The sequence below is a fragment of the Nanorana parkeri genome, unplaced genomic scaffold, assembly GCF_000935625.1.
Source record: "Nanorana parkeri isolate BGI_ZX_2015 unplaced genomic scaffold, ASM93562v1 scaffold778, whole genome shotgun sequence".
Classification (NCBI taxonomy): domain Eukaryota; kingdom Metazoa; phylum Chordata; class Amphibia; order Anura; family Dicroglossidae; genus Nanorana; species Nanorana parkeri.
This window is the reverse complement of record NW_017307046.1, coordinates 67603-78541: the sequence shown is the minus strand read 5'-3', so window position 1 is coordinate 78541 and position 10939 is coordinate 67603. Positions and strand designations below refer to the sequence as shown.

At 42.6% G+C, this 10939-nt stretch overlaps 1 protein-coding gene across 1 annotated transcript in view; it reads left to right on the top strand.

The window, feature by feature from the left end:
* Positions 1–10939, top strand: part of HMCN2 (hemicentin 2) — a 196004-nt gene that overhangs the window by 181004 nt on the left and 4061 nt on the right. The window contains exons 79-85 of the mRNA XM_018564746.1: positions 276–397; positions 1604–1841; positions 3591–3647; positions 3782–3901; positions 4421–4555; positions 8798–8926; positions 10114–10431. Coding sequence (XP_018420248.1) covers positions 276–397; positions 1604–1841; positions 3591–3647; positions 3782–3901; positions 4421–4555; positions 8798–8926; positions 10114–10431 — 1119 coding nt within the window. The remainder of the gene's footprint in view (positions 1–275; positions 398–1603; positions 1842–3590; positions 3648–3781; positions 3902–4420; positions 4556–8797; positions 8927–10113; positions 10432–10939) is intronic.

The window sequence follows — 10939 nt, the reverse complement described above, 5'->3', positions numbered from 1 at the left end:
GTTGTTACGCCACTGGTACAAAATAATAATAACTAGGAATAACCAATCAAACTGATTCTTTCTCCAATGTAATTCATGGAGATCTGCGTATCTGCATCACATTGTACAGGCTGGAGAGATGGGGGCATGGTGAATAGCAGCAGAATCAGTTTTTTCATAATGATAGCGTATTTAGGCTTTTTTGTATTTTTGGTCATTTTCGCTACAAACAATGCTTAGCATAGTTACTTGGACAGACAATATTTCCCTCATTTTGTAATGTGCTTGTGTTCCAGGTGAGCATCTGCGTATCACACATATCGCTCGAGGTCTGGATGCTGACGGTACCCTTTGGTTTGACATTGTGATTAATGGATTTGTACCAGACACATTGGCGTCTTCTGATGTTGTTGTCCAGGTATGAGTTATATCCCCAGCCACATCCAACAGATAAAGACACATTAACCATATAGCCTAATGTTCATGGATGCTACAGAAAGAACTGGTGCAGGAGGTGAGGCAGGGCTGGTATTATTACATCATTAAAGGTGAACTCTGGCCTTGCTGTCAGTCTTACAGAGTTGTCCTGAAATTGCTTACTGTGATTTCACTGCATACTGTGAGCTTCTCAAAATGTGCATTGGAAGCTGCAGCAAGTAAGATAGAACCTGCCTGACTTCTGGCTGTAGGACCTCTAGCATTATTTAGCTCTTTCTTCCCCAGCCTGACTGTCACTGGCCCACCCCTTTCATTCAGTGGATTTCAGTTCTTTCAATTATGGAAGCTCAGCACATGTCGGTGTTACCTAGGATGGTCTCCAGGGCCGGATTTACTCTCTCTGCTGCCCCAAGGCCAGGTTCCTCAATGCGCCCCCTTACCCGCCAAACATCCCCCCCATGGAGAATGGCAGACCTGCATACAAGTGATCTCAGGATCACTTGTACAAAACAAGCGGCGGCTTCCCCACTGTACATTTAGCTCTGCTTGCCCAAAGCAGGGCTAAATGTAGAGAACAACTACCCACCCGGCGGCCGGAACTGCATGTCTCGGGCATCGGCAGATAGGAATCCCACACCCCTGCTGCCCCTCTACTCCCTGCTGCCCCAAGGCCGGGCCTTGGTTGCCTTGTGGGAAATCTGGCGCTGGTGGTCTCAGTGCAAATGCAGCCTGCCTAGGAACGCCCACTCCTCCAGACTGACATCCACCCTTAAAGGCATTTCGATATTTGCATAACTCTTCCTACAAACCAACCCACTGCATACATCAGGGCTGAGTGCTCCTGAGAGGAGTACTGAGGCACTCTATCAGCCATGATCTGTTTGCATTGCATGGTTTGTAATGAAAATGGAAAAGGTTTCCTTTAAAAATGTAATTAGCATGTTGATGGCAGGAGAAAGGAAAACCAGAGAAGGCAAAATACAAGCAGATTAGACTGCAGCATTAATTCTGGTAGAGAGAGAAGTAACTGCCCAGCCATAAATAAAGGACATCTCATATTCAGAGATTCATATGATATGTGATTTTGCTGTTGTACCGCACAGGCAGTGCATATATTCCTATTTGTAGAAAAGATGGCTACACCTTTGCCTCTCTAAATTCTGTCATGTGACTTTCTCATGCCCAGGAGTTCAGTGAGACGTACGTACAGACTGGAGGCGGACAGATTAATGCTTGGTCCTCACCAACTTTCACCAATGGTGCAACCTACCTAACACTGCGCTGTAACCACACAGTGGAGTACAACCCTACGCTGGGGCGTCAACCCAAACCCGCCCAACGAGTGCACATTAGTGCCATCCGATCGTCATACATTCCTGAATCAGAGGAGCTTCACTTCCAGCTGATGGCCTCTCTCCAAGCAGGTATCACAGAAGACATTTCTTTACTATGAGCTTCATTGTCAATCATGAACTTTTCCATATATACCAGCAGGATGAGCGCCACCTAGGAGATTAGACTTACTGATGATGAACCTGGTAAACAATAAAACTATTGAAATCACCGTTTTTTTAGAACCCTTAACGATCAGATTGATAGAGTACTATTTAGGACAGAATGGCAAGCTGTTTAGTTTATTTATAGAAACCTAGGAAGGTGCTCAGTAGCAGCAATTTGCTATATATGCACAATACAAAATTCCCCAACAGCCCTGCTAGCCAGCTAAAGGAACTTCAGGATGCACCCACAATACAGTGTTTGCATATAGGGATGTTCAGATACCAGTGCCGATACTTGGTATTTTCATGAGAACTACCAGGGTTGCAGCGGTTGCAGCTGGGACCCGGCTCTGGCACTCCACCACTGTCCTGAAATCATTAGTTTGTATTTTTTTAAAAAAACTCTCACATGGCAATAAACAAAAATGTATCGGTACTTGTATCTGTCAGTACTTGGGCAAGTATCAGTACTTGTACTTGAAAAACTGGTATCGGAGCATCCCTTATAAATATTTATCTAAAAAAAAAATCATTCATTAAAACAGAGATGTACAAATACGAGGAGCCCCGTATACTCCTTACAAATGACAGCTGTCTCCTAACTTTTGGCCTCCTAACTTTTGAATTTTTCTCTAGTCTAGTCTTGGAAATGGAAATGGAAAGGTATCTGTACATGTACTTGTACCAAATATGGTACTTGGTATCTGAACATCCCTATTTGCATACATTTGTGCACTTTCCAAGAAAGCCCAGCATTGGCAGCTCACTTTCTGGTTATCTGTCTGATTGAAGTATGATGTACTTTCTTTTTTACTAGTTTAGAATAGATACCATTAGTTTGTTTTCTTTTAGGCATCTAAACCTGTCACCTGGACCTGTCAGTGCCCAGAATAAATGTAAACCTGTGTACCCCCACCACTCTCTGAGCTATTACCTATTCTTAACACTTTATCAGTCATTCTTGCAGTTAATCTAATTTTAACATTCAACCTTTATCTCCCTAAACCCTTTAATTTAACCCTAAAGGTAAAGACAAAACATTTTGTTTCATTTATAAATATAAAGTGTAGATGGTTTGGAACCTCTGTTGGGATTCTATTGGTGTCTCTTTTCCCAGTTACAGCAGTTGTCATTAGAACAGGCATAGAGGGTAAATCTTCCAATGGGGACACCTTTTCTGGTGACAACTGACTCTCCAGTGAGACTGGACAGATATCATCTCACTTCCCATTGTAACCTATAATGATTTGGGTCCCAGAATATATTTATGCTTTAGGCACTGTGTTGTCCTGAGCTATTCCTATGAAGTATACTGAAAGAATACTTAAGTCAAAAATGTACAATTCAACAATATGTCTGCAAACCCTCTGACTGATTTTTTTGGGTACACTAGAAGTTTATTTATCCAACAATGTTCTCGGCCTCTGACAGGAAACGAAACCTCGAAAACCTGCCTCAGAAAGCACATTATCCATTCCAGACAATGCAGGCCCTTCAATAATAAACCCTCCATTGCTTTGAATAGAAGCTTGGGGGGACCTACTTAAAATTCTCGAACATTCAGTGTTGGTAGAGCTGCTGCTCACAGTCAGTGAAGGAGTCAACTGCACCTAACCGGATATTATTTACTGCCGGAATTCACAGTTAACTATGTAAGTGTTTTTCTGTAACCAGGCTTGAATGGAGGAGCGTGTCCCCAGGGCTTCATGCAGTCTGCAGACTACTGTGCAGGTGAGTGTATAGAAGCCAGTAATGTGTCTACACACGCATTTCCCTGGTTCCCTCATGCTTTCTTTGGCTAGAAAAAGAATGATTCCAGGGATGAAGATGGCACTTCATGACCTTTGTGTGTGTGTCTCTCCTAGATGTGGACGAGTGTGAGATCCGCAGACCGTGTTCCCACGTATGTCACAATGTCTTGGGCAGTTATTCCTGTTCCTGCCCAGCAGGGTATGGCTTGGCAATGGATAACCGCAACTGCAGAGGTAAGCACAATGATCTGTTATATCTACTCGAGAAGTTATCTACATTTTTAAAGGACCAACATAAAAAATTTACATTATAGCTGGACTCCATTATAGCTGCAACTAGCATAACTGGATTTGTCTCAGTTTCAGCCTCCTGTCACCCCCTGCATAGCAGCTCTCGGACTGGAAGGTGAAATGCCAGCACTAGTGACTGCACTGCAGGGAAAGTGATGACAGGAGGAGTGAGTAAAGACATTTCAGAGTACTGTTGATCCTTTGTTGTTCAATGACCATTCTGGGGACGTGTTCTTGACCAAATGCTGCTGCTGCTTTAATGGCGGTCAACAAACTGGCTGTCCTAACCGTCTCATAACAATGACTGAACAGAATTACAAATCCTCTGGCAGCTAAACAGAGCACATATATGCATTGCAAATTTGTATTTAGATGTTTGCCTGGGATTCAGTGTGGTGATAATTCTTTCCTAACAAAATGAAGACTCACATTCATCTACTACCTTCCAACCTCTTTTTACAGACCTAGATGAATGTAAAATGGGCACCCACCAGTGTCCATCAGGACAAGAATGTATCAACATGCCTGGAACATACCGATGCCTTCTGCGTTGCGGACCCGGCTTCCGACCCACCGCCGAGGGAACAGCCTGCGAGGGTAATAAATGGATATCTGCCTTCCTTCAAGGATTATGTTGTTCTGACCCTGTCATCTGCAAGGATAGCATGCTGACTAATTTATTCCATAAATCTAGCCATAGACTCCGTGGGGATTCCAAGCCAGTGGTTCACATGTAATTCCCTAAACAAACTAGTCTTTCACAGGGCCTCCTCCAGTTCCAGAGTCCCTGAAACAGCAGCTTCAATTGGGCTCACCAAAATACTGGATCTAAAGTTGAATGCTACATTAAAAGGCAATCAAAAATATTTCATTTTATTTCTGTGCAGGGTTTCTATAGCATCTCCATGGGCCCCTTTGGAGTTTGGGGTCCTGGTCAGCTGTCTTTTCTGCCCTATTTTAATCCACCACTGCATCTGTTTCTTCTGTGTAAGTTTATATACACTTTAAAATGATCCTGCCACAAACCTGCACAGTTTAAACTGAGCTGTGAAAATGATCAGTAGAGATCCACAGTATATAGGCATCTCACACTTTCTACTAAAAGTCATGCTTGGCCCTACCCCCTCCAACCTCCTGACCCTCTTTATTGGTCTTTGAATGTGGAGGTGGAAGAGGCAGGACCAAGCTAGACACATATAGGAAGAGTCGAGATTTGCCTATAACTTCACCTGCCTAAATCTTTGGAGACACAGACTGGTTCTACAGAGGTTTTCAGTGAAGGTTACCTCCGCTTATACTTTTATCTTCTAATGAACACAATGATTCACCTTGGTTTTCTTGTCTCCTAGATGTCGACGAATGTGCCCAGTCCTCTCCATGCCAGCAGAGGTGTCTCAATACCATTGGCTCTTATAGGTGTGCATGTGATCCGGGCTTTGAGCTTAAAGGCACACGTTGTATAGGTTAGTGATCTTCCTTGTATGTGATGTATATCATTTTTAGGTGACTGGTAATGTCTTAGTATGTCAAGTGCATGTTTTATCAGCATCAATGCTGCCCCAACAATATTTACTGGAAAGATATTTAAGGTTTCTAAGATCATAAATGTGTAAATTTCAGTTGCAGAGCGGGGTGAAATAGTATTATCCTTTACTGTTTTTACAAATCTAGGTTGGGAATTTCCTCCCAAATCAAATTAGAGATCAGTTTAAAAAAATGCTTCTATATACTGTAATGTATTTTATCCCAGGTCATGTGACCCCCCTTGCTCTTCCTTTGATCCAAACGGTCGGGGTGGTGGGCAGGAATAGTCCGCTCTGCTGTAAATTGTAATGACAGGAGGCGTAACTGTGAAACAAATACTTTTACCTGCCCCTTCAAGCAGTGCTGCTGAGCAAGCCATAGACACAGCTGTAGAGACTTTATTTGTTTTTTTTGTTGGGGGCTTTAAGGCCCAAATATAGCCAAATGTTTACTTTTGTATAGAGTAGGGTTAAAGGCTCTATCAACCTTTTAATTGCTGCGTATCTTCAATTAGGGAAACCTATCCTCATTTACTTTTTGACAGGTATCAGACAGAGCAGGAGTTGAGAGAAACTCTCCTCATTGGGACACAGCCATAAAACAGATGGGAAACGTTTAATACCTCTGTCAGGGTATTGTTGCTGTCCTTGTCTCCATGTGAGAGAGTTTCCCTTACGTCTTGTGTAGGATTACAGTTAGGCCAGAACAGGAAGCGAGGGAAAATCTCCTTAACACAATTTGAAACCTTTCCCACTGTATCCAAAACTATGGAAATTAATCTGGTTGAAGTTAATCTTTTATGTGATGAATTTATACAAGGTCACTGATGTAAATTATTTTTTGTCTTTACCAACAGATATTAATGAGTGCCTAAGAGCAGTTTGTCAGCCCCAGCAGCAGTGTAAGAACAGCCTTGGAAGTTACCATTGTGTAGACAACTGTCCGGCAGGAACCACTCGCTTAGAGTCTGGAGGCTGCAATGGTGAGTACAGCTATTAATATTATTATTATACAGGATTTATGTAGCGCCAACAGTTTGCACAGCGCCTTACAATATAAGGAAGGCATTACAATCACAATTCAATTCAAGACAAGATGGTAAGGAGGGCCCTGCCCCTGAGGGCTTACAATCTAAAAGCGAGGGAGAAGTGGTACATGAGGAGGTAGCTGTGTGGGGATGAATTGTTTGAGAATGTGCTGGTTCAGTGGTTAGGTTGAGGTGGGGTAGGATAGGGATAGCTATGACGTAACTCCAAATAACACTGAATTCTGAATATCACTTCTACATGGAGATAACTGTCCTGTTGGGTACCTAAAAAATACCCAAACTGTGAGGGCAAAAGTTAAATGGTATTTCTGCTCAAAGCTGACATTGCAGTTATGGGTTTGTGCTTGCAAGCTGAATCACGTACTGGCTCCTTATATCTCATGGGGACTCCCAAGGTGATGTCATGCTTCCCTCATTGCTATTCCATAATAGAGTAAAAAGAAAGAAAGAAAGAATGATAGGATTTAAAGTGTATGATTTTTAGGTTTAGATAATTTGAGTGAGGAAGGATTAGAACTTGGTTATCACTGCTATCTAGGCTTCATTAGATATATTTTACTCTTGCTTCCTGTCCTGCTGGGAACAGTTTAATCAGACAGGAAGTGTTCTCCCACTCCACTAAAACATTTTTATTTCTGTCTGTTTAATTTGGAGAGTTTCCCTAACTTCCTGTCTGTTGTCAGCACGGCAGGAAGTGAAGGGAAATCTTTCTAAAGCAGTAGCATTAAAAATAGCAGTAAGAACCTGACAGGGTTTCTAATCCTTTACCTTTTTATCCTAAACACAAAAAGACATTTTTGGCTTTCCGCACACTTTAGGAGTTCATCAGGGTGGAGTGGAGCTTGGCCTTTGCCGTATACTGCAGAAAGCCTCTAATCTCTGCAATATGTTTTTCATAATATAGGGAATCTACTGAGTCATTTGTATTTAATTTTTTAGGTTTGAAAGGTTTTACACTTATGTTCTATATCAAGTGTAACTATTAATACAAAATCCTAATGGTGATAATAAACATTTAATACAGAGTGCACCCATGACACAGGATTCACAGAGTGCTATAAAAGCTTCCTCTATCCTAGCACAGAGTGCTATAAAAGCTTCCTCTATGATAGAAACTATCGCTGTCTGAATAGCCAGGAAGGGAAAGGGGGAGGAGTCAACGTTTTAACCAATCACTTCTGTGGAAAGTTCAGCTTGAGTTACTCAGCTCTATAAACCATAGGCTTTTTTTCAGCAAATCAGATAAGAAAACACATTAAAAAGTCTCTAGAGCTTTGCCTGGAAATGAGAATTAATACAATATTTATTAGTTACCTGACTTGAAAAAGGAGCAAATATTTGAAAAGAAATCGTCTTTACCACAATATAAAGCAATAAAATATGTACAAAACCACCACATACTCCTTGTTTGGAAGGGAATGGTTTTGCTCGCTGTACAATTGTGGTTGCTGGTTCCTTGGCAGGTATGTATGCAGCTACCCACTGCAAGTCTGAGGTCTGTGCTCTATTTATGTATGTTGACTTGAGCTAAACAAGTTTCAATAAAGAGAAACCTGAAATGAGCTTCAAAAGGGGTTCTGGGGCTTTTCTGATAAATGTAGCCACAGACCCCTACAATGTGAAATCATTTTCAAAGTAACTATATGCACCTGAAAAAGTAAAGTAAAGGCAACTGGTAAATCAAGACGTTTCGCTGGCCATACGACTATCATTTCTGAATTGAGAAACCAGTGAAACATCTTCAAGAAAAATACAGCAAGTCCAGTTGCCTTGATTTATTTTTTATAGATATATGCACCTACAGCTCCGTACCGAGCAGCTCCCGGGAAGGACAAGTGATTAGTACGCAGCCCCCGTCCTTCTCTATGGGAGTACGTGGCCGTATGCCGCCCTACTCTCACCCCAAGTGCAGGTCCGTAGGGGTGCGTGTTTTCCTGCTCAGACGCAGATAGAGTCCATCCTGTCAGCGTACAAGTACGCTCACCCGCACGGACGCGTAGGGGGGTGTCCGGCCGCGTAGTCTCATAGAGAAGGACGGGGGCTGCGTACAAATCACACGCAGCACCTGTCCTTCCGTTGAGCAGCTTGGTACAGCCCTGCACGCAGCACGGAGCTGTATGTGCCAGCCGATTCCAGTGTGAATGAGGGCTAATGGTATGTAGTAAAAATGTTGAACGCTTCTTTTTATACAAAACTGTATATGTATACTGTAGGTCCTATGGATGGAGCAAGGGAATCAATCAAGAATTAATGTATTTCCTTTTCAGATATTGACGAGTGTCAGGACGGCTCCCACATGTGTCGTTATAACCAGCTGTGTGAGAACACAGTGGGCGGGTACCGTTGTACATGCCCGCGGGGATACCGGTCTCAAGGTGTTGGGAGACCATGCTTGGGTAAGCATTGATATGCTTTGTTATTGTAAGGTTGGAGGGATTTTTGCTTGACAGCAATAGTACGGCTAAACTTAAAGCAAGCCTGTGCGGATGCTGGGCAAAGCAACAGGTTCACTTTAATCCCCACCCTCCTAGCAGTAAATACTCATCTTTACTTCACTCCCCACAACTCTGTTCAGTTGCTAGAAGCGAGGAAAAGTGGCCATGTGTAAGTAAGCATAGTTGGAGCTAACACGGGGCTGAGGCCTTTCTCCCAACCCAAACATAACAGTGGTGGATCAGTCACTAAGCACCAGCACTATTCTAGGACAGGCAGGGTAGTGAGTCACATGCTTCTCTATACATGGAAGTACCGGCTCCTGAAAGTTAAACAGAGTGATGGAAACGTGACTGTGCTGCTGGGGCGGGCAGGGGGCATTAACAAACCTGCTACCATACTCTCTATGGGTAAATCCTGGGTTTACTTTCCAAGGAGAGGATTGTGTGTTTAGCACTGGTGGTTCTCTAGACAAGATGCAGTGAACTAAAAAAAATAATTTTGACTGGAGTAAGTCATGACAGCTGGGCTGAAAGTAAAGTTAAAAAGACAATTTGGATTAATTAAATTAATATTAAGTTTCGGATCTGTTCAAATTGCCTAATAAAGGGCACCCAAAATGAAATATCAAATACTGTGAAGGAAGAGGATAGGTGAGGTAGACACTGCTTGTGGATCTTCCAGTGACAAAGGGTTTAGTGTACAATGAGTGTAATGATCCGGTGTCTACATGTTTTTGCCCATATAATGTATGTTGGAAGTACCAGTTTTAAAGCCTGCACTGGTTCTGCTTCCATGATGCTTGACTATTTTCATAGCAATGGCCAAGCTGCATACTTTGCGCCATTCCCCTGGACTTACAAAGCCTCCCATTCCTTACAGGCCTGGATTTATCATAGTGTCTGAAGTAAAAGGTGTTTTTATTGCTAATAGCAGCCATTCAAATTCCTTCACTTATTTTTTGGGGAGGGATAAAAGAATATTGATCGCTATGTGCAACAATCAGGTTACATCTTGATTAAAAAAAAGGGTAAGGGCCATTACAGCCTTTTTTTACATATTCATTCACTCTGTGACCTCATAGTGGTCTTCTGCATATGATTCTTGAAAACTCAAATCCCAGAACTGTTTTTCTTTCCTCTTTATCCAGATATTAATGAGTGCCAACAGGTGCCTAGACCATGTGCCTATCAGTGCCAGAATCTGGCTGGCAGTTACAAATGCCTGTGTCCACCTGGGAAGCAACTTTTGGGAGATGGGCGCTCATGTGCAGGACTGGAGAGACTCGGGAGTAATTCAACCTTTGGCACCACCAGCGCCCAGTTCCAGCCGCCACTTACTAATGGCCGCATTCATGGAAACAACGTGTACACTTGGCTGTCCTTCAGTCAAAATGGCAACATGATTGGTCAAAACAGTCCTGGCCGCTGTCATCCAGGCTTTGTGCGTAGACATGGGGTGTGCACAGGTAAGCAAATGTATCCATGATCATACAGGACCTGGGTTTGGGAACTGTATGCATCTTTTGTCTTTGGTTCCAAGACATTTGTTGCCACATTTACCATTTTTCTGGGCTGGAAGAGGTTTTTCACAGAAACGTTTGAGTTGTGGCTAGAGGCTAATAGTCAGTGTGTATATATATATATAGTTTTAGAAAGTCTAAGTTCCCCCAACAAAACTAGCCTGGCACATCAGAAGTTCAGGCCAGTATCTCCATGGCAAGAGACTTTTGAGTGTGGTGTGCCTCTTATACAGATACCAACCTGTGCTCTTCAGCAATGTTTACGGTGGTGGACATCTAAAAAAAATGGTCCTCAAGTCTCAAAACACCAGCCAGGCAAGGATGGGCAGAATGTTCTCTGTGTATCCTCTTAAGTTAATTTGCTACTGTATTAAAGACTTAAGTAATCCATGCTCATTCATGTACTAAGTCCTGATCTTCCAGCTGAATACCAATACTGTGTAGTAAGCAGACC